The sequence below is a fragment of the Podarcis cretensis genome (assembly GCF_951804945.1).
Source record: "Podarcis cretensis genome assembly, chromosome: 4".
NCBI classification, from domain to species: domain Eukaryota; kingdom Metazoa; phylum Chordata; class Lepidosauria; order Squamata; family Lacertidae; genus Podarcis; species Podarcis cretensis.
The window spans coordinates 71366678-71390611 of record NC_137173.1 but is presented as its reverse complement, the minus strand read 5'-3'; the positions used below and the strand labels follow the sequence as shown (position 1 = coordinate 71390611).

The 23934-nt window shown below is 41.9% G+C and overlaps 1 protein-coding gene across 6 annotated transcripts in view; it reads right to left on the bottom strand.

Annotated features, from left to right (window-relative positions):
• Positions 1-23934, bottom strand: part of NLGN4X (neuroligin 4 X-linked) — a 156840-nt gene that overhangs the window by 16525 nt on the left and 116381 nt on the right. For all 6 annotated transcript variants that reach the window (XM_079972602.1, XM_079972601.1, XM_079972606.1 and 3 more), the window contains 2 exons: positions 5060-5245; positions 878-1667 (listed from right to left, as the gene is read on the bottom strand). In XM_079972602.1, the coding sequence (XP_079828728.1) occupies positions 878-1667; positions 5060-5245 (976 nt within the window). The remainder of the gene's footprint in view (positions 1-877; positions 1668-5059; positions 5246-23934) is intronic.

Sequence of the window (23934 nt, the reverse complement as noted above, 5' to 3'; positions counted from 1 at the left end):
CTTGAAAGAAGGACTACCAGGCTACCCAAGCTGGGCTACTGATCCTTTCCATGCTGCAGCTGATCCCTGGTAAGGTTGCTTTGGGAGTGCACATGGAGTGCATAGCTTGCTCAGGGTCCCTTCAAACCTGGCACTGGACAAGTTCTCACTACTGGCAAAAACCATCTGCACAGCACAATAAAAATGTACAAGAACGCTATACCAGAGAGAGTTTTCAGGATCAGAGAAGGATGTCTGTGTGGCTAGGGTGGCTGTGTGTCCTACTTTGCAGAGGGCTGTCCTCTATTTGCAGGTGTCCTCTATGTGAGGGGCTGTCCAAATCCAAATCCACTTTGATTATAATGGGAGAGTAGGGGCCTAGAAGTTGCATATCAACAGACAGCACCCGGATATAGGCTGAACAAACACACAGGTCAGCCACATTTTGGTGAGATGTACTATATTTCTATTTAAATTATAGTAACTAGTTGTTGTTGTTATTATTATTATTTATTAAATTTATATACCACCAGCATTTGAAGATCACAGGACATTTTACAGTATAATAGTTCTAAATTCGCACTTTCCCATATAAAATCAGAATACCCTAATTACTGTATACGCAAATGTTTGTTTTTTGGACTCTTCTTTTTTGCACTGCCTAAAAGATCATCCCACTGCCTCCCTGTGCTTTTGTGTGTACAGGCAACACCTCCAAAGCCCTTTAATTTAGCCTTGCCTGCCAGCATTCTGAAAATATTGCTATAATTCTCTTGCAAAGAAGCACTCTGTGAAACAGCAGCTGCCAAAAGCTGCAGTACTTAATTAGACCCAATACTCATAGCTAGAATTTAGGAAAGATAGCACAGGGGGAAAGCCAGGAAGTGACAAAACCTACCCAGTTTTGGCGAAGTTTGTCCAGTACGTCATAACTACCGCACTGAGCATGACATCGTTCTTTGAAAAGTTGCAGTTGAACAGTTCCGTAGGGCCAATCATAGGAATACCGAAGACATAAGGGACTTCATCGCCGTGTGCTGAGTCAGCCCAGCTGGGTTTCATTTCACTCTGGCAGTGGTGATAAAATGCATAGAAGTACGTTGGGGAGCCATATTGGGCATGCAGGTCAGCTGTGGCGACAGCTGGAGCAACCCACTGGTGGTCAGTAAACAAAGCCACCAGGGTCTTTCTTCGCGTTTCGGGATTCTCCTTATCTGCCCAGTCTGTGTACATGAACTTAATGGTCTCTCGTAGTGTGTCTTTCCCTTCTGGATAGCCATACAAATTGTCCACAAAATTGGATACGGAGAAATCAAAATCGTTTGGAGAAACGCCCTCTTCATTATCTACAATTCCATCTACAAATTTTAAGCCTTCCCCTTGGTTGACGCCTAGCATTATGTCATAGTTGAGAAATTCTCCCTGCTCCATCAGGATCTGAGGATCATCTGGAATTACATCCCCATCAATCACAGGCCCAAAGGCAATGTGGTATGTAGCTGGTGTGATAGTTTGCTGAATGAGTTCTTTGTAGTTCTTATTCCGAAAGCATTCAACTAAGTCTGTAGTGTCCAGCGTGTTGCAGCCTACTTTTTCTGCCAAAATTGCAGTGTACTTGGCAGGCTGGTAGTTCACTGCCCAGCTGGACAGGGCTGTTCCACTTTGTATGATTGCCTTTTGGAACAGACCTGCAGGTGCAGAAGTTAAAAATTAAAATACATGAACAAGCAGCATTGACCACCAAGCAAAAGAACCTTTTGTGCATCACTTACAGGAAGTACATTCTAGTGAAGAGCAAGTTTCATTCCATTTCCATTCCATGAAGAAGAAAAAACCACAAGAAATTATTGCTCTTAATTTAGCTCTTCCCCCTCTGTCACTAATCTATGGCTAGCTAAATTATTCCTAGTACTTAATATTCATACATATGAATACAATGACTCCAGTGCAAATGTCTAGGGATGAAATGCTTCACAAATATCCATAAATATTCAGTACATTGTAGTAAACATACACATATTTTCATATGGATGAGAGCCACAATCTGGAGAATAGCCTGCATCATATCCATGTAGCAAAACGTTACAGTTTGCTCCTTTCACTGTACACGTATCTCAATGCATACAGAAGCACAAAGAACATACCAAAATGCAAATTAAAATTTAAACTAGTTTGGTGGCTGTGTGTGATTTTGGGGTTTGGTTTTTTTTTAAAAAAAAAAAACCAATCTCTTACAGGAACGTCAAAAAATAGTTCTGTAATTAGGAGGAGGAGGAGAACAGCATCAGCTGGGGGTATTTCTAATATAGTGACATGCTACTATAATATCAAATGTAGTAAGCCTAAATTAATAATTTAAAATAGTGGGGAATGAATACTAATTCTTCTGTTTATTGTCTAAAATTATATCAATAGGTATAACATCAGAGCTGTCATTAAGATGATTCCTAGCTGATTGCCACTGACAATTTCAACTTGTTCCTAAGTGACTGGGTCACAGCCTCAGTCTGTTGCATATTTTCCAGCAAAAGCCCATGCCTTGGGCGGGGGGCGGGCAACACATCCACTGGTCATGCTCAGTTCGGCTATCTTCAATGATGCTGAATGAATTCCTTTTCCAATCCTACTTGAAGAGCAGTTGTTCCGGCTTCGCCTTTTTCAGTCCTGCTCTTGCATTTTACATTCTCCCAACTCTGGCTGTCAAATGACTTATTTGGGGCTGCTAAGAAAATCTCTTCCAGCCCTGCAAAGCATCTGAGGTAAAACCTGCTAGAACTGCTAGGGTGTGGGTGTCTACCCTCTGCAGAGTGTCCTTCTGCAGGGGCAGGATTTCACCCCACCCCTAATTGCAGGTACAGTCTGTTTGCAATCCTGATTTCAATTTAACAGGGATACATCCATCCATTGGATGAAACAGAGGCATAAGGAGCATAGCTGTCAGCCTTTCCCTTTTCTTGCGAGGAATCCTATTCGGAATAAGGGAATTTCCCTTTAAAAAAGGGAAACGTTGAACCACATCCATGAAAACCTCTGTTGAAGTTGAATCCTCCCCATAGACAACCTTCTTCTCCCAAGAATCTTTTGGCAAGAGGTGGACTTTCCCCATCTAATGGTTCTATGTGGGTTCAAGTCTCCCTGCTCTCTTGGTGTCATGACCCTGGATTCCAGCAATTTCAGAGCCTGGGGGACTTGTGGTGTCAGCAAAGGAAGGACCCTCTCTGCGCATCACCCCTGAAGCTTGGGGGCACCCAAGGCTCAGATGTCAGAGACATCTGAGAATGAAATGGCTGAAACCCCTGTGTCAGGTCTAGAGTGGCACAGTTCCAGTAAGGTGCCAATGGTATGGACTTGCCTCCACAGAGGCAATGCACTGACACAGGCAGCATGCTTGCTACAAATTCCCAGAGACATGATAGACTGCTGGGTTCCAGGCAAGAGGCCTGATCCTTTAAGGCATTCCACTTGTCAGTGAGGAAGCAGGGTTGTGGATGTCAAGGCATGCAAGATTTCAACCTGGTCCCAGTAGTTGTTAACTATGATCACTCATGCCTACTCTGTTGGCTCCTTCTTGAGACTAGAACAGGTCATTTTGTTGGGTTTGTGTAGATTGGAGAGGGCCCAGTGGCTATGTGAGGCTCTCATTCTGTATGTGGCACATGGTGCCAATAGGAGTAAGCCAGGAGTCCTGCTGCTGCCTCTCTTTGAGAGCTCATATCTGTCTGGGCCTGAACCTGTGCCTATGTGAGCTTTGCTGGCATCTCTATGTATCAGTTACTTCCCTGAACTGAATGGTGCCCAAGGACTTTACAGGAATGACAGCCGCCAGCAATCATTTTCATTTTCTGTGAATGACTTGCACAAATAAGTGCTTCACCAGCAGAAAGGTCAGAGGAAAATCATACGTTTTCTTCCGTCTCACAGAAGCTATACATCATGCAATTTGAAGAAGAAGAAATGTGAGGCTAAAATCAATGTAATAGGTATGAATTCCAAGAGTTTAATTCTGAAAACATAATCCTCATTTTTTTGAATGGACATCTCTTCATTTAAACACTGGCCAGATCAATAACTTAGAATGTATCTGCATTCCCCTCCCCTAAAAGACTGGGAATTTGGGGTCAGATTCAATGGCCCAGTGTGACTTTTTTTTTTTTTTTTTTGCTATGCTCCAGTGATGTGAAGCAACTCAAAGCTGGCCTAAAGCTGCTCTGCTTCACTTGAGCATAGCCTAGCAGCTGGATAAAAAAGTCTTTCCCAGGTGAATTTCAGGTGAGAAAACTATATGCTCTTAAAAAAACCAACAATACAGGCATGACGCCTTGTTTTGGGAATGCTCCAGAAATAATTGCTCCAGGAAAAAAATATCAGAATGTGATCAATCTTTTTTCAAACAACAACTACCCATCAAATTGTAACATAATTAGCAATGAATTGTGTTTGACTGTGATTCGCAAAGTATGTATTGACTTCTCAAATAAGAGGGAAAGCTAGCTAGTTACATAGCAAGCTAGATCTTTATCAGCGAGGGGATGTGGATACACTTGGCATTAATAATAATAATAATAATAATAATAATAATAACAATAAACCTTTATTGTCACTACAACACCTGTGTGCTGTGAAATTAAATGAGCCCCCCCCCCATACACTCAGTCTTGTTCGCGCTCTGTGTGTTTCTGTGGAAATCAATTACACCACTATTTTTTCCCATTTAGCAGCCCACCCCCCGTTTTATCCAAACGTAACAAAAATAATACACGCTTTAACAGTGCCACCCCCTAAAAAAAGCACCCCTGTTATATTTTTACATAAAAACTGATTTAGCAGGGTAACTTTTTACATGACAAAATACTATTTATGCTTCTGGAAGTATGCTTGTATTTTCTGCAAAATGTTTGCTCTCCCTGATCGGCTCCTTGGGTTGAATGCCACATGAAAATAATCTAGTTATCTCCCTCCCCCCCCCCCAAAAAAAAAGAATGGAATACTGGGATATTATCTGAGGCTCCAAATGACCTTTGCAACTCACATTAAATTATCCCTTTTAAAATTTCTGGGATTTAGCTAGGTGAATTGTTACCTTCTGAATAGTGAGACAATGTCAACAGACTGACACAGGAGGCTCCTGCCCCAGATCCAAAAATAGTAACTCTTTTTGGGTCTCCTCCAAACGATCCAATATTTTCTTCAATCCATCGTAAAGCTTGGATTTGGTCAAGCAATCCATAATTGCCTTTTGCAGCTTGGTCTCCAGTGCTTAGAAAACCTATAAGGCAAAAAAAGAAAAAGAAAGGGGGGGGGGATAATTTTAGCTCACCAGTCACAGAATTTGCTATAGGCCATGCACATATTCACAACACATATTTCCTTCTTTCTTCAAGTTTTTGAAAGGCCACAGATGTAGTTAAATATATTTAACACAAACTTTGAGAACACAGTGATCCCCTCCCAGGTGCAGAGGATTGCATAGATATGGGAATTATCATCTCTTCTTTTTTCATAACCTCCAATAGTAATAATAAAAAGTACGGTAATACAGATTTCTGCTAAATCTGATTAAAGGTCAGTAGCATTTTAAAATGCCCCATAGAAGCCTGGAAGTCAAGATAATAATGGGATTTCCTGCTGCCCCTAGATTGTATAGGGTGGGGGCTGAGGTAATCCAAATTCCTTTTATCTCAGTATAAAAAAATGTCTTTCTGCTAGTTTGTGTGTCAGGTGCTGGTGTGGTTGCTCGAAAGCAAACAGGCAAGACTCCGACCTGTCTTTCCTAGGCTTTATTATTAGTGCAAACTATTTACAGTGAAGAGCGTCGCAAGTTCATGTCTGGCTCACTCGCTAGCAGAACCTGGGAGTGGGCGGTCCTTATACCTCCTCCAGCATAACAGTCGCGTGACCCCCAACCTTCTCCTCCCTTCCCTGCGCCTAAACCTACTGCGCAGCATGGGTGCTGGCAAAGGGGTACTTCCCTCCCCTCTGGTTTGCTCAGGCTCGATGTTGAGGCTCTCCCTAGCATCCCCTGCTCCCACCACTTCCTCTCCACTGGAGGTGGGGCTTCCCTCTTCGCCAGACGAGGAACTCCTTCGCAAGATTTTCAGAGGTTCCCTATAACACAACTGCCCTTCCACCTCTCAGCTCTGAGCTGATGGCAGTTCCCTGACATTGTACACTACATTTTCTTAGGTGTACTCATGGTTTTCAGTGCATACTTAACATGTAGTGTGTGAAGGAGGTGAGGCTAGCAAATGTTTGTGAATAGTGAGTGTATCATACTTGTATGTTAATCCATATGCCAAGACTGGCTGCAGGTCACTGTAGAATATTAAGTAAATGTGGCTGCAAATCCAAGTTTGTTGCCACATAGGTACAGAAATAAATTGATAACAAATAAATTGTCAATTGACAAAGCAAGCATAATGGCAGTAATGCATGACAACAATAAGAATTCATATACATAATTATGAAATAATGCACAAAATGCAATATAGTACAACAGATTTTATGAGAAAAGTGAATATTAGCTATTTTGCTGTTGGCATCAAGATAAGTACAAAATGTTATACTGCTTCCCCCCTCTCCTCCGTGGCCTCTTTTATCTGGTTATCAGATTTTAGAAACGAAATGTGCCATGTTTGCAGGTGGTCTTGCAACTCAGAATGCCATCAATTACCTGAGTGTGTATGATTTGCTTTGTTCCGCTGAAATCAGCACACCTGAAACATTACATTAGATCACATTGACTGGAGCAATTCTGCACAGCTCACAATGTCCAAATTTGCCGTTTTGAGCCTCCCATCTTTAAGCTTGATTTTAACTGCACAGACCTTATCTCAGCAAATTATTTAAGAATGTTGCACTTGTACAAAGATCCATAATATATCAAGCTCCCACTTGAGAGATTTATAAACACAGCATAGTTCTACATTGAAAGGGGTTTTCCATTAGCATTTGCAAATGATCAGCAAGAACACATTGTCTGCCAATAGCTACTTATAGGGTTTTGGGGTCTAGTGAGGAGGTATTCTTGTTTCTCAGGATACTGGAGAGCAAAGCTGCTTGCATTTGGAATCATGATCAAGGACCCCAAAACTATGGGATTTAGTTAAAATCCTAATTTATTTATTTTGTAAGAATCTATGTATGCCAATTATTTTGAAGATTATCTCTTAGCAATCTCATTCTAGTCGTTAACAGCAATATTAATAAAAGAGGCAGACCTCTGTAATGAGATTCAAAGCTTTATTTTATTTTATTTTCTAAATTTTAGCAGAGAAATCCAATCTCCAGATTCCTACAAGCAGTGCCATTAATCTAATGTCATATGGTATTAACCTAGCAACAATTGTCATCCCTGCTAATCCTGCTGTCACTGTTGGCTGACATTTTGTTTGAGCTGGTCCGTTGCAAAGATTTCCTCCTCTTTACATCAAGCCACCTGAAGCAGGGTGCTTCAGTTTGAGGAACGGCTTGGACCAACCTTGTCTGCTGTCATTATTCTATAACGCACCATCTACATACTGCCTCCAATGTGTCCTTTGCCCATAAAGGTAAAGGTAAAAGTACCCCTGCCCGTACGGGCCAGTCTTGACAGACTCTGGGGTTGTGCGCCCATCTCACTTAAGAGGCCAGGGGCCAGCGCTGTCCGGAGACACTTCCGGGTCACGTGGCCAGCGTGACATCGCTGCTCTGGCAAGCCAGAGCCGCACACGGAAATGCCGTTTACCTTCCCGCTGGTAAGCGGTCCCTATTTATCTACTTGCACCCGGAGGTGCTTTCGAACTGCTAGGTTGGCAGGCGCTGGGACCGAGCAGCGGGAGCGCACCCCGCCGCAGGGATTCGAACCGCCGACCATGCGATCGGCAAATCCTAGGCGCTGAGGCTTTAACCCACAGCGCCACCTGCGTCCCTTCCTTTGCCCATAGGATGGCCAATTGCACAGTGCCAAAAAAAGAGAGAAATGCATCGCAAAACAAGAGGACAAAAGAGGAATGCAGATTTGCAAGAAAAAATGCATATGCAAATGGTCATATATAGATGTAAATTAGGGGAGGGCGTCTCACTACGGTGGCAAAGAGTATGGTCAGGTGAGCTGTGTGCCTGCTTATTGTGCTGTCCATGCAGTTACTGTGAGTGGATAAATTCAAGGTCCCTGCTTTCCCTTCTTATGACGCATTATCTTTAAACTGGATTTGGACCAGGCAGCCTTTCAAATAGAGGACAGCTTCAAACAGAAGATTGTCCTCTGTAAGACCACCCTACTTGCCCAACATTCCCACTTCTCAAGCGCAACCAGAAAAAAATAGAAGAAAAGAGCTCTCCCCATTTTTTCAGCATTAAATATATTAAAACTGAGGTATACCAGCTGTAAAACAAAAACAACAACAACAATATATCAAGACTTCATCAGTTGCTTTTCTTAAGTAAGTGTCTGCATGTAATACATGCAATACTTTCACATACTGAAACACAAAGAAATAGCTGAATTATGGACACTGACCTGGTAATTAAAACAGACTTAATAAGATTTATCCAGTAGCACAATTTAAATGATGAAAGTGTAAAATATCTAATGAGAACCTTCTGCACATGTTCAGGTAGCTTGCAACTTTTGTAGGTGAGTTATAAAGCAGGCAAGTGAGCACTATTTCCCCTCAAAAGCAGCCATTTCTCCTTCTCCCCCCACATTAAATATGCCAAAAAATGAGCTGTACCAACAAAAGCTGTTTTTACAAACTTTCTTGGTAGTAACCTTAAGTGGCTGCACTCAGTACTCAAATGTTTTAATAAACAGAAATACAAAACCTCGATAAGTTGTAGATATTGTCTTGAGAATTAAAATATGGTAGCGAGAAGACTGGCACCGGCAACAAACTTAAATGCACTTAAGCCTATTTTTTAATTTGCTGGACTTTGACCATGATATTTTCCTTAGATATATATATATCTAAACACATGCAAAGGCCTTGAGATTTCCAGTACAGTGGTGCCTCAGGTTAAGAACTTAATTCATTCTGGAGGTCCATTCTTAACCTGAAACTGTTCTTAACCTGAGGTACTACTTTAGGTAATGGGGCCTCCTGCTGCCGCTGCACTGCCACTGCATGATTTCTGTTCTCACCCTGAAGCAAAGTTCTTAACCCGAGGTGCTATTTCTGGGTTAACGGAGTCTGTAACCTGAAGCATCTGTAACCTGAGGTACAACTATATGTGTGCTATGATGGATAGTCTTTTCTCATCAGAGAATGGATTCACTCTGTTCCATTTCATATGAGCACTTCTCCCTCCCATTGTTGCATACTGCCTTCACATGTGTGCATGCAGAGAAAACAGACAGAAAACAACTGCAAGGATGATATTGAAACCAGGGTTTTGTGAATACATATTGAGAGTCAACCTTCGTGTGATAAAGTTTTGCATTTTATTTTTAAATTTATTTTTACAACCCAAACCTATCATTAACAGATCAGATGAATCCAACCTTTATTAATTCAAAAAATGAAAGGTTCTTTGTATAAAGGAGCTTCTCTTTGTTACATGAATCCATTTCAAGTAAGGGAGGAGCTGATCCAATCTGGCTGCCAAATCTGTTACAACAATGTATTCTGAGAACCCAGAAACCATGTGAGAGATGGGAACAATGTCTGCACTGGGAGAGATTGACCCAAGATAACTTTAGCATAGTGTTATAATTAGCACTGGGAGCAGGCTTCGATCCCTTAATTTTTAATCTTGTGATTTTCAATTCCTATCAAATACACTGAAAGGTGACAGAGATCACCATCAATGACTATCTCATGTTTAAGAAATTAAGGTTTCTCTTTTTCGTCTTCCATAGTTCTCTGCTGATCCTCATTAACTGCAAGAGCAAGTTTTCTTAATTTAAAAACTAATCATCAAGGCAAAAGCAGTCAGTCTCACCTGACATCAAATGAATGAACAAATATTTCTCCTCTTGATTAGAATATGTATCCTTTCATGCTTTGAATACTAGATCATAATATTGGCCAAAAACCATTTTAGAGTCACGACAAGGATTCTCTTTTCAAACTTAAACATACAGAACTGGAAGGCCTCCTACTTGTATTAAGAAATGTGAAGATTTATAAATACTTAGAGACTGCAACATACTATGGATGATTTCCTTTTTTAAAAAGAAAACCATTCTGTTGGACAATGTTTTATTTGCTATTTCATATCTTTTAAGCATTCATTAAGAAATAAGTGGGACCTACAACAAAATATCGCAGTGCATGCTCACTTCCTAACAGAAATGCTTTTGTTCAGGGTTCATGTCAAACCCTGAATACAGCCCCTTCTTTTCTAACAGACACTCAATTTTCTGTAGCCACAGAATGTGTTTAATCTTCATTGGTCTGATTTGAGTGTGCCTTTCCCCTTTATGTTTCTGTTTTAAAACATTTGTATTTAAATAATAATAATTTCTGCAACCTCAGGGTTTTCCCCAGCACTCACCATCTCAGTTTGCTTTTAGAGGGTTGAGTTGTACTTCTGGCATTGATCAGCAAACTAAGCTATCAAGTTAATATTTACTGTGGTCTCGAAATAACACAGGGGTTCCATAACTGTACTGCGGGGCTCACCAACTTAGTGTGTGCAAGTCCACATGCGCCTGCAGAGCAGAAGCTTTCCCTGGCGCTCACAGAGTTCCTTTCCCCTACTGGAGGAGAAATTTAGTTGCAGCTATAGTAGTATGATAGGTTGTGGGGTGCATTTCTCCGGGTCACAAATGACCCCATGGACCCCAAGGCGTTAACTAGTCCTGCCTACCATACAGGGCCAGATTTAGGTTTGAAGAGGCCCTAAGCTACTGAAGGTAATAGGGCCCTTTATATGTCCAGCTGCCCTTTGTCAACAACAAATTGTTGCTGTTTTTTGTGTTGAATATATGCTATATGGTAATTTATGGACCTAAAGCCATTTGCACATGCAGAATGTAGGCACCCGATATATAGAAATGAGCAAACCACTGATATTTTAGGGAGCAGGATAGCAGGCGAGGCCCATTACTTACATCATAGGAGCCTACACAACACAAAACACTTGCTCTATGTAGGTTTTATTTTATTTGCTTTTTATCTTATATTTTGGAAATGTACATCCAGTTTTTTCCTTTAAATTCTTTTGGGGGGCCCAAGAGAGTGGGACCCTAAGCTATAGCTTGTTTAACTTATATGTAAATCCAGCACTGCTACCGTACCCTGGAAGACCATATAACAGCCCCCTGCCACAGTCTGACTTGATGAAAGTGACCTCAGGTTCAAAGGGATTACCATTTTCTGTTGGTACATTGCTTCCCCCCCCCCCCTGCCTGTGGCAATAGTGGCAGCAGTCCTCTCAGTAGCCACCAGAACAACATGGGTGCTGGAAGAACTAGCGGGTTCTGGCAGGTGTGCCACTGTCAGTACGATAGGTGGCAGAGTTAAAGGAATTTTTTTTAAAAAGAGAGAGCGAGAGGAAGAAAAAGAATAACACATGCTGCAACAATAAAGACTAGGCACCCTTGAACCTCTGGGATACCCTTCCTTCTTTGCTCAAAAATATACAAATGGCCCTTCCCAATTTTACTTTATGCTAACGTTATAGTGAATTTGAGGCTCGTACCATTTTTGTTCAGCCCTGTTTTCAACTATGTGTTCTGCACCGGGCAGGAAGATGAGCTATGGATGAGGGAATTTGATGGAATTCTCTTGCTATGGATTGTTCATTACCTGGTTAAAGTTTGACTCAGAATTCTGTAGGGACCTTTTAAATTGGTATATGCAATCTGGTGGCTCCAGATAGCTTTCTAATGAGTTTTCTTTACTGTGACTAGTGGTTCTGATGATGTTTGCAGTCAGGTGATGAATCCAAGCACAAGTTCACAGCTGTTCTTTCTTTATTAGTGCAGCCCAGTTGGCACCACAGTTTACTGCTGAACTATTTGTGATGAAATGGCTAGAGTGATTGTCTGTGCAGAAAATCTCATGGCACATCCAGTCAAACATGGGCTAGAGCCCATCTTAGAACATATTCTGAGGCACTGTTAATGGCAAATAAGTCTTATGCCTTGCCACCATCAAATCTCTGCAGTGTCATCCAGATAAACTTTTCCAAAAGGTGAGGGGACTTCTATAGTTTAGCCCTTGAGGGAAGTTAGAAGAAGGCCAGTGTGATCAGTCTGCAAAAGGTTTTGTGGATAAAATCAATTATATTTATTCTGATTTGAACTACTTGTATACAGAGTCAGTGCTGGATGTATCTACAGCTCCCTCTTAGCAGGTTTCCATGGATACCTTTCAGTTTGTGAAGCCTGAGGATACAGAGAAATCTTGGAAATGTGAGACCTATCATTTGCATATTCAACCTTTGCTCCTTCTGGCTCATTTGAGCAGTCAGATGGAAGCTAGTCTGTTGGGCAGTCAAAGTAATTAATGCTTCACTGAGGGAGGATATTTTTATAACTGTGTTGAAGCAGGCTGGAGTATTCTCTTAGTAAAGCAATTTTTGTTTGAACCCTCAAATTAAACAACTCCAGCCCATTTTGAATATTCTAATCATGGGTAAGAAGTTTGAGCATGCAATAAAACCTCAAGCCCAGCATTTCCTGATTAAATTAGTTCAATTTTTGTCTGGTGTCCAGCCTGGTTTTGAGACTGAAGCCACTTTTGCTTGCTCGAGTCACTGGCTGATGTGCTTCAAAAGATATGGGTGTATACAACAATCTTGGTTCTCCTGGACTTCACATGGCGATATGGCATCATTGACCATGGTACCCTTCTATGTCACATTGGTAGTATCAGGCTGGGAGGTACCAAGCTCAACTGGTTTTGACATTTCCTGACGTTTAGCTTTCAACAGCTGCCTGTGGGTGCCATCTGGTGTCAATAGGCCTGCTTTTTCACTGTGCAAGCAATAAATTATCAAATCTATAGTTTCATTTTATCTCACTTAGTAATGCAAACTCCAGTTCATGGTATAATCTGTGAAAATTCCTGGGAAAAGGGTAACTAAAGGCTGTTGGCAGTGTAGCCTTTGTCTAAGAAGAAAACATATTTTTTTGAAAGTTGAAACCTATAATTCTGGAACATTTTTTGCATGCATTTTAATCCTCATTCTTTCAAAATGATTTATTTCAGGAACAAAGAACTGTAACAATCCCTACTATCCATTTCCAAAACAAAATTATCTAGAATTACATCATGGCGGAAGAACCTATTGTTTTTCTTCACACTATAGCTCAAGGGCTGACTCCATATCAAATCCATTTTCAGTCTGGCAGAAATTCCGTTGCAGATATCACTCTTATGCTTCTGCTTTTTGAGTATGAAAAACACACATTGTGTGTGTGTTTTCTCCTTCATTTCCGCCAAACAAATCATGTACCCCAAACTACATAGTAGCTGAAGGCTACTTGGTGTTCCAAATTCACTCTTTTTATTACTAATACCAAATAGTTCAAATTGGAACAGCAATAAATATATTAAATAGAAGTTTCTGAAAAATCTTAAACTAGTGTTGCTGTTTAAGTTTCAGAACCATTGCAAAGGAAACAAACAGTGTACCATTACAACAGCCCTCTTAAGGCACCACAGTCACTCCACATGCACACAAGCACATGGACAGCATCATGTAGGGAACAGCTGGGATGAGTGAGCTAAGCTCCTCTCCATCACTTGGAGCTTCTGAGGGTGGGAACTTTGTGTACTGGAGTTTTATATTACTCAGGAACTTTTCTAAGTACAGGTGACTCCCCATTTTGGATGGGATGGAGCTTAGCACATTCACCCTTGCAATTTCCCATGTTCTAAGGATTCCCCAACTCCCTGCCCTCACCCACTTGAAAAACGCTGAGGGTCTTGCAGAGCACTTAATGGTGTTGTCCCCCCACCCCCGCCTGCTGTAGCAATGGTAACATGCTATGCTAGGTGCTGTATGATATTTAATTATATTTTGATCACTTCTTTGATTTCTCATATTGTATTTTATTGTATTTGCATTTGGAATTCCATAGAATTCTGTAAAATTCAAACTGCATGTGCCCTATTTGTGGAACAACCATACGATGCTCACCAACCATCGGAGGTCCATGGACCACAGTTTGGGAAGCCTTGATCTAGGGCTAAATGTGCTACAAGGATGAGAGGGCAGGGCAGCTCCCAGCAATCAGTACCCAACTGATGCTGGTGTGAATATCCCCTGGCAAAGGGTGCTTTGCCCCTGAAGTGGGATGGAATCACTGCTGAGACTGTGGATGCAGCTATTTACCTACACTTTCCTCTTTTTGCATCCAAGGGCAGGAATGTGTCCTTTATCAGTCATCCTCTCTCTGTGATAAATGGCTCAGTTCACTTTCTTGGGCTATCTGTCACAATCTTCTCTATGCACAAAACACCTTGTTTGGTTTAGTTCTCTACTTGTAATTACTACAATGTGTTTTGAATGGTGTGTGTGAGAGTCAGGAAACTGATCCTTCTGTGTAGCACAGGCCTAAGCATGATGACTTCTGATTTCTCCCAGGCCTGTGAGATGGCTCCTGAAGAGATTTCTATGCTCCAATTCAACTGAAAAAACACCTCTGATCCACCAACATGAACAGCAGGAAGTGAACAGAATGAAAGTGATAGGTTCTAATAAGATAGCCTCAGATGGCTCAAGGAAACAAGCTGAAATGCTGACTAAAGTCAAATAAGGAAGGGGGGAAAAACCACCATCATTTGGTCCAAATGATGGTGTGGCATCAATTTCTTTCTTTTTTTAATGTTAACTATATTAACTTTATTAAACATGCATGTCAAGAAAGTGAGTAATTCAAGGGAAAACAAAAACCAATTGACCGAAAGCAAACGACAACTCAGGGAGATAACCCAGGTATAGGCATGCATCCACAAGAAAAATAATGGTGAACATTACTAGAGAAATGTCTCCTCAATTCCTTCCTCATTCTGTTATTACATTACTTACTTCTGAGGCCAAATGGCCATTGAAATTATGGAAGTGTTCCAATAAATGATCAGTGTAGCTTCAAACATACTTTCTGGATAAGAAGTAGCTAAATATATTGTTGGACTGCAATTCCCATCATCCCTGATTATTGGTCACGCCACCTGGGAGTGATGGGAGCCAAAGTCCAACAATGTATTAGGGATGGGTGGTACCTTTGGCTAGAACTTGGGGGAATGTTGTCCATTTTGTTCCCATGTTGTTCCTATTGAGAAACCTGTATTAAAATCCTATGTTTTCAGTGCAATATCTTTGCTCCTCACAAGCAATAATGGCAAGGTATATATTCTGATACCTTCACTTCAGTTCCTGAGGCAGAATAAAATTCAAAACCGAAAAGTTAATATTGAAAAGTAGGGCATGGCAGGAAGTGGGGTAGAACAAGCATCTTTGTATGCAGCTGTGCCTAGCAATTTTCCATATTTACAACCCCCCCCCCAATATATAATGCATTTTTATGTTATGTTCTCCAATGTATGTGTTTTTATGCACACTCTTTCCTAATATATCCATTTTGTACACATCATTTGTTTGGAGAACTGCATCTGCAAATACAGAGACATATGAATTTAGAGGAAGAGATGTGTTTCAGTTTGGAAGCGCAAATCAGTTAGCTTCTAAAGTGTTAATCAAACCTAATATCTCTCCCTCTCTCCTCCATCCCTTCCTGGTCCAACTGTGCTGGATTCACTTCAGCTCCCCTGACAACATGGCCAATGTTCAGGGATGATGGGAGTTTCACATCCACAAGACAACTGGTTGGGAAAGACTGCCCTAAAAATTATATCTTGCCAGAAAGAGGACTACAGTATTACTTTTCCCTCATTAAAGTAGCCCTAAGGAAATAAATATAGCATAAAATAAGAAGGATACTGACAAAAAATGGTGAGGTTGCTGATCTAATCAAGAGTAAACAGATCAACCATACTTAAGGTATTTCTTTAATTACTGAAAACAAAACAAAAGTCTTATGGTTTTCTAATAATACAAGTATTTTATGAGGATGAAGTCTGGGACATGCATCTTACAAAAGGGTGATACTCAATAGTGCACATCAAAGACCTAAGACATCCTGGTGTGAAATCTATCAGCAGCAAACACCAGGAGGAAGGAAAGAGGTTAATGTTCTTTTAAGTCACTGCTATATTTGTTTCAGTTTTGTATTAGTTCTATGTCTCTTCACACCTGCTGCCCAGACCTGCCTAAATCTGTTGCAATCTGTTAAACATTTTTTTCCTCCTCAATGAACAAAAGTCTCACAAAAAAAGACAGTACTGTATATTTAAGACCTGAGGAGAAAAATGACAGAGAAACATGAAGAAAGTGAGGATTCTAATGCACCAGAGGCCTGAATCAGCTCTTTTTATACCCTAAATTACAAGGCAAATAAGAGTGATTTGAGGAAGGTTCTCATGAGTTGTTTTGTGCTGCTAGGAAGGCATCCTGAGGTAGATAAGGGAGTCCCTAAGCTACTGAGACGTTCTGTAGTCTTAACTGTCCAAACAATGCACAACTGTGTCTCTCCCTCGATAAACAAAACCAAGCTGACTAGGGAAACACCAAGTGTTTGAGAGAAGCAAAACATTTAGGGGAGAGCAGGGGGGAGTCAAATCTCAACCCACCAATGATCCTTTCCCTCATCAGTGTCCCACAAAGGGTCCTTGTTGGACAGGTGACATTTTCCCAACTCTAGTCTTTCCTGAGGATCATGCTCTTTTTCCCTACTAATACCACTTGCCCTCTTACAAGTCCTATTGGGCACACCCCAAAATGATAAATTCTGACCTTGTGGGAGCTACAAAATAAAAAATCATCACATATCCTCACAGACATTTCCTTGTGAGTTGGAATGGGGAAACAATTCAATTTATACATTCTGGAGCAATATACAAACCGAAACACAGCTATCCTTTGAATTTTATACTTGTTCAATTTTAGCAATGTTGGTCTCCTTTCAAAAAGTGCAAATAAAAACACACGATACATTAGTACAAAGTGTGTACCAAAAAAATCCTTAGAGTGAAATTAATGTACAAAATGTGGTATATTGGATAAAATTGAATATGAAATGTGCATATTAGGTACATACAAATTTTCATGTTAACTATTTTGAAAATTGTGAAAACAGGGAGAACGGAACATAATAATGGGGGAAAATGGAAGGAACCAAAAAATGATTGTTTTGTTTATCCATACATTGGGATTTTTTGATTTTTTTTGGTAAATAACTTTCACAGTCTCCTTTCAGAAGATCCTTAGTTGATTCCACTATTTTACTTAGCAAATATTATACCCTACAAAAAGGGACTGGGAGGGGTATGTGTTTGCAGGAGATCATAAAGAATGGGAATGGGTCTATAAACGTTCTGCAAAAGGCCATGGTAGCTCAGAGCCCCCACCTCAAATCGTCTGACTGCATCTGGCCTGCAAGGAAAATGACATTTATTTTTCGCAATTCCTTGCATTCACAGCTTGCAGTCAGATACCAGTTTTAGTTCTCAGTGGAGAAGTTAGCAAAAATTGTTGGTATTGAAAAATCAGGCAAATTAGACATAGCAGGTGTTGGTTTTTAACTTTCCTACAGAGCTAGACCCACACTGTGACAAACTGACAAAATATGTTGCCTTCCCATGCTGAAAGACAACCAGACTTGTCTTCTTACTTGCGTTATGCTTATTAAAATAGTCATAGAAAAGGAAAAGTGTAGAAAAGGAAAATTATATTGCTGTACTTATCAAAACGTCTTATGTAAAGTGGACACAGTATGCCAAAACCCAGGCTTGGGTACCTCTTGATCTTTTATTTACATTATTTATGGGCTGTCCTCTTATAAAAAGAAGTTTGCAAGGTGGCTCAGTTATTGTACTGGTGTAATTGAAAAGGGTTTCAACAAAGCTTAATGGTGTTTTAACACTTTGGTTATGCTACATATACCACTTATATAGCTTATGCCATCTTTCCACTTGGCATCACTTGGATCCCTTCCAATCGGGATTCAGGCCTCATCATGGGACTGAAACTGCCTTGGTCGCGCTGGTTGATGACCTCCGGCGAGCTAGGGACAAAGGTGAGAGTTGTTTCCTAGTTCTGCTGGATCTCTCAGCGGCCTTTGATACAATCGACCATAACATCCTTCTGGACCGTCTAGAGGGGCTGGGAGCTGGGGGCACTGTTATACAGTGGTTTCGCTCCTTCCTCCTGGGCCGTGTTCAGAAAGTGGTGGTGGGGAATGAGTGTTCAGACCCCTGGGCCCTCACTTGTGGGGTGCCTCAGGGTTCCGTCCTCTCCCCCATGCTTTTTAACATCTATATGAAGCCGCTGGGAGAGATCATCAGGGGGTTTGGACTGGGTGTTCATCAATATGCAGATGATACCCAGCTCTACCTCTCTTTCAAATCAGAACCAGTGAAGGCGGTGAAGGTCCTGTGTGAGTGCCTGGAGGCGGTTGGAGGATGGATGGCGGCTAATGGATTGAGGTTGAATCCTGACAAGACAGAAGTACTGTTTTTGGGGGACAGGGGGCGGGCTGGTGTGGAGGACTCCCTGGTCCTGAATGGGGTAACTGTGCCCCTGAAGGACCAGGTGCGCAGCCTGGGAGTCATTTTGGACTCACAGCTGTCCATGGAGGCGCAGGTCAATTCTGTATCCAGGGCAGCTGTCTACCAACTCCACCTGGTACGCAGGCTGAGACCCTACCTGCCTGCGGACTGTCTCGCCAGAGTGGTGCATGCTCTAGTTATCTCCCGCTTGGACTACTGCAATGCGCTCTACGTGGGGCTACCTTTGAAGGTGACTCAGAAACTACAACTAATCCAGAATGCGGCAGCTAGACTGGTGACTGGGGGCGGCCGCCGAGACCACATAACACCGGTCTTGAAAGACCTACATTGGCTCCCAGTACGTTTCCGAGCACAATTCAAAGTGCTGGTGTTGACCTTTAAAGCCCTAAACGGCCTCGGCCCAGTATACCTGAAGGAGCGTCTCCACCTCCATCGTTCTGCCCGGACGCTGAGGTCCAGTGCCGAGGGCCTTCTGGCAGTTCCCTCATTGCGAGAAGCAAAGCTACAGGGAACCAGGCAGAGGGCCTTCTCGGTCGTGGCGCCTGCCCTGTGGAACGCCCTCCCATCAGATGTCAAAGCAATAAATAACTACCTGACATTCAGAAGACATCTTAAGGCAGCCCTGTTCAGGGAAGTTTTTAATCTGTGATATTTTAGTGTATTTTTGGTTTTTATGGAAGCCGCCCAGAGTGGCTGGGGAAACCCAGCCAGATGGGCGGGGTACAAATAATAAATTATTATTATTATTATTATTATTTAAAAAATCTCGTCCTGTATGTCCATTTCCTGTCTTTGCTTCTCTGTCTTCAATTCTCATCTTCACCCTTTCTTTCCATTTTCTCCACCTGTCCCCTTGCCCTCGTCCATCGTATCTTTCTGACACACAGATTAGATTTGCTTTACTGCAGGAATGGGAACTGTTTTCAGTCAAAAGTCCATATTCCCTTCTGGGTATATTCATGCCAGTGGTGAGTGAAGTCAGAAGCAAGTCACCTTTAAACCTTCCCAGCGACAGGAGGGCAGAGTGGGGAGTTAATGCAGGAACAGGGAACCTGTGGCTCTCCAGAGCTTGCTGGACTTCAATTCCCATAAGCCCCAGTCAGCATGGCCAATAGACAGACTTTCCTATGGGGAACCTGTGGCTCTCCAGAGCTTGCTGGACTTCAATTCCCATAAGCCCCAGTCAGCATGGCCAATAGATAGACTTTTCATGCCTGGAGAACAGATCTGTTTTTGAAAGAAGATTATTATCCTGGGGACTACTGGAGTTGCATTGGGACGCTTTTTACAAATACTAGTCTGCACCATTTTGAATTTTCCCATTTTTATTCTTTGGATAATGGCCACCCAGTTTCATTAGCTCCAGTCTAGCACTCTAGCAGGAAGAAAAAGGAATTAAAAGGTGTCCCTGGAAGGAGCATCTTAGGTGATTAATTAGATTTCTCAAGTGTATTATAATGAACTGTTTGTACATACTCTATTTACTTTTAAAAAACCCAAAATGAATATTCAGGAAGATAGCGTATTAGCCACAAGGAGCAAGTCCTGCAAATGCTAGGAGAGACTGGATACTTTAACTTTTATTATGATAGTGTTGCCAAATTTCAAAAAGTAAAAACCAGGACACCCCGAAAGCCTTTTTTTAAACAAACCCCAAAGTTGCTGAAAATATGGCATAGGGGTAACTCTCTCTCTCTCTCTCTCTCTCTCTCTCTCTCATGAGTTAGCATGCCCAGGTAAGGAAAGGGATACTTATGTATTCTTTGCACAATCCCCAGAACCACCTTAAGCCACCCAAGCCTTGACCCTTCTGTGCAAAAACCTTCCCTGATCACCTTCCCTGCCACCTTCTCAAAGTCTCTCTGATTTTGAGAAGGTGCCGTGAGGGGTTTTGGATGTTCCCACAGTCTTGACATGGCGTTCCCAAAGCGAGACTTGCCTGACACCAGCAGATTATTGGTTATTGGTACCAGATGGATGTATTTATTTGACAAAGCCTTTTAGATCTAGTTTCATGTGCAATTCAGTTCATCCATATGTTTTTACTTCTGCATCTTGTTAAATGTTAGCTTTATTGGGGTTGTTCAGATTTAAATTTGTTTGTTTAGACTTTGCTAGCTGTTTTGGGAAGTAATCATCTAAAGAAGTGGTGTAAATCCTTTGAATAAAGAAAAGACTGCATCCACTCCTGACCAAACAACAACAAAACCAACAGGATGGTGTTCTGCTCTGACTTCTTAATGCTGCAGTAAGGAATTTTCTGGGATATCCTCAGCACTGAATACCGAGATAGCAGAGGAAAATCAGAGAAGCTGCCTGAAGGGCTCTCTCTGTGTTTGTGGGGAACGTGAGGCAGGTCCCTTCGCTGTGCCTGGTGGGCTGAGGTGAGGAGCGGCTCCTGCCCCTCACCACCCTTCCCTTACTCACCAGAGCAGGCTGGGCAGTAAAGGTGCAAGCTGCCACCTGAGGGGCTTTAGTCTGGTGGAGGAGGAATAGCAATTGTCCTCAGGTGAAATGACTGGTGGTCAGCCAGTCAACCCTCCACGAAGAAGAGTTTGGATTTGATATCTCACTTTATCACTACCCTAAGGAGTCTCAAAGCGGCTAACAACCTCCTTTCCCTTCCTCCCCCAAACAAACACTCTGTGAGGTGAGTGAGGCTGAGAGACTTCAGAGAAGTGTGACTAGCCCAAGGTCACCCAGCAGCTGCATGTGGAGGAGTGGAGATGCGAACCCAGTTCACCAGATTACAAGTCCACTGCTCCTAACCACTACACCAGACTGGTAGTGATGGAGCTTTGAGTCCTCCTTCCATGACCTTCCTAACTACGCTACTGCAGGGAAGCCCCTCACCCCCTCTGTGGCAGCCCTCACAGCACTTGCAGTGGCAGAGATTCAGCCTGCACTTACCTCACCATGAAGCAGGCATCAGGGTTCAAGGACCTCAGCATTATGCACCTGGAGAGGCAAGTGTGGGGCAAGGGACCAAGGAGACAGGGGCGGGCACACATCCTACCTCTCTGTAAGTGCTCCACTGCACACACACACCATAACCCCACCCCTGCCACCCCGCATCCTGTATGTGCTTGGCTAGCAATGGCCTTGCTCTCCAGCAGCAAAGGAAGCAACACTTCCGCTTCCAGAGCACAGTTTTCTGTGATCCCAGAATGGCAGTTCTTGTGCACACATGCTGTCTTCACCCCAAACAAAAAGGCTTCTGGACATGTTGCAATTTTTTAAAAATCCCCCCCCCCCCCGGATGCTATTTTTGTCCTTTGAATCCCATACATGTCCAGGAAAATCCAGATTATGGCAACCCTACTTATGAGATGGGACATTTTGAATGAAAGAATTATGTAAATTTAATCATATTGCCAAATCACAGGTTACTTTTGAGAAAAGCACCTTAATTGGCCAAGCAAGGCAATGCTATCACTTTAATAACTGCCAACTGACAGCACTGATGCTTAAAATGAAAAATAAAGCGAGGGCTATCAGGACCTTCTATCAGCTATTTTTATTGCAGTGACGTTATCAGAAATCAACTACTATTATTCAGTTTCACTTTTAAAAACAACAACCAACCAACACTCTCTAAATAATTCTTTAACATCTAAAGGTAGCATCAATCTCTAGCTATTGAATAATAGTCCTGAATGGTTATCAATAACAAAATCTTTCTGCAAAGCTGCAAGAAGAGACTTTGTTCAGCTGCAGAAAACACATTCTTTTTAGTTTAAAGGCCCTGGGCTCAGTCACTGGTATCCCTAACTTGAGGGATGTGGGTGGCACTGTGGTCTAAACCACTGAGCCTCTTGGGCTTGCCAATCAGAAGGTCAGTGGTTTGAATCCCCATGACGGGGTGAGCTCCCATTGCTGTGTCCCAGCTGCTGCCAACCTAGCAGTTTGAAAGCATGCCAGTGCAAGTAGATAAACAGGTACCACTGCGGCAGGAAGATAAACAGTGTTTCCATGTGCTCTGGTTTCTGTCACAGTGTCCCGTTGTGCCAGAAGTGGTTTAGTCCTGCTGGCCAACATGACCCGGAAGGCTGTCTGTGGACAAACGCCGGCTCCCTCGGCTTGAAAGCAAGATGAGCGCTGCAACCCCATAGTCACCTTTGACTGGACTTAACCATCCAGGGGTCCTTTACCTTTTACCTTTTACCTTTACCTTTTATCCCCAACTTGGGAAAGACTCTGTCTGAAACTCTGGACAGCTACTATGGCAGAGCTAGGCTGACTAATGATATGACTAGGAATTGACCAGCTTTCTATTTTCCTAAGAATTATGGTTCTTGGTCCTCTGAAATTCAAGACCTGCAGATCTTTGAGATTCTGCTCAAGGAGCCCAAGAATAAAACAGACATATCATTTTTTGAAATTCTGATTTTCCATACTTTGTTTCCATGAATAAACACAATCCTGCTTTTGCTGAAAGTTCAGTGACAGAATTTTAAGTAACTCTGTTTGCAGCTACAAAGAAGAATTTCCAATGAAGTGAGGCTGAATGCTCTTTTGCTGTACTCCCATGGATTCTGCCCAGTAACTAACAGTTACAGCAGCGTGAATATAACATCCTCTCTGTAGATGGAACATAACTTTCAGTTATTGTTTATTATTTATTTGATTTTTGTATACTGCTATCCATAAAATTTCATAGAGGTATACAAGATAAAACAATAAAAAACAATGCCCAATAAAACAGACAGATGAACTCAATAAACTGTCTCGACAAACAGCAGCAGAACTTGCACAATAAAAAGAGCAAGGCAAGGCTATCTAAAAAAAGAGTAGTTTTCTGCTATTCCTGAAAAGATAACAGGGAGGAGGTTAAAGGAACATTAGGATAGAGTTCTGAGGCAATGAGGCTACCACAGAGAAGGCCCTCTTTTTTTAGTATAGTATAATCTTGAAAGATAAAGACTAAAGGATTTTCTCAGAAGATCTTAATGTTGCTTCTAAATGGAAAGTGAAATGAAATATCTGAATTTTTTTTTGGGGGGGGAGGGAGAGCAGGATACAATTGCATGCATCAACTTGTTGTAGGTTTATATTGTAGGACCAAGTTTATATTTGCAGTACTTAGGCATATGAATGTAGCTCAAGGCTGTGCATAAAACATACATTTAAAGCACACACACCTTCAGAAGAATGCTGGAAACTGTTAAGAGTGCCAGAAGCTGTAGGTTCTGTGAATAGTAAGCTACAGTTCCCAGAATTATTTGGGGGAGGTGTGCTTTGAATGTTTAGTGTGTATTCATCAATAGAATATTCAGGTTTAAAGGAGCAGTCCATACTAATGCATTTGTATTTTTCATTGCATTGTACATTTGAAAGTTTTGTGTTCCACACTGGGTTTAATTGATAAGTTCTCAATATTCTATTATGGCCTCCC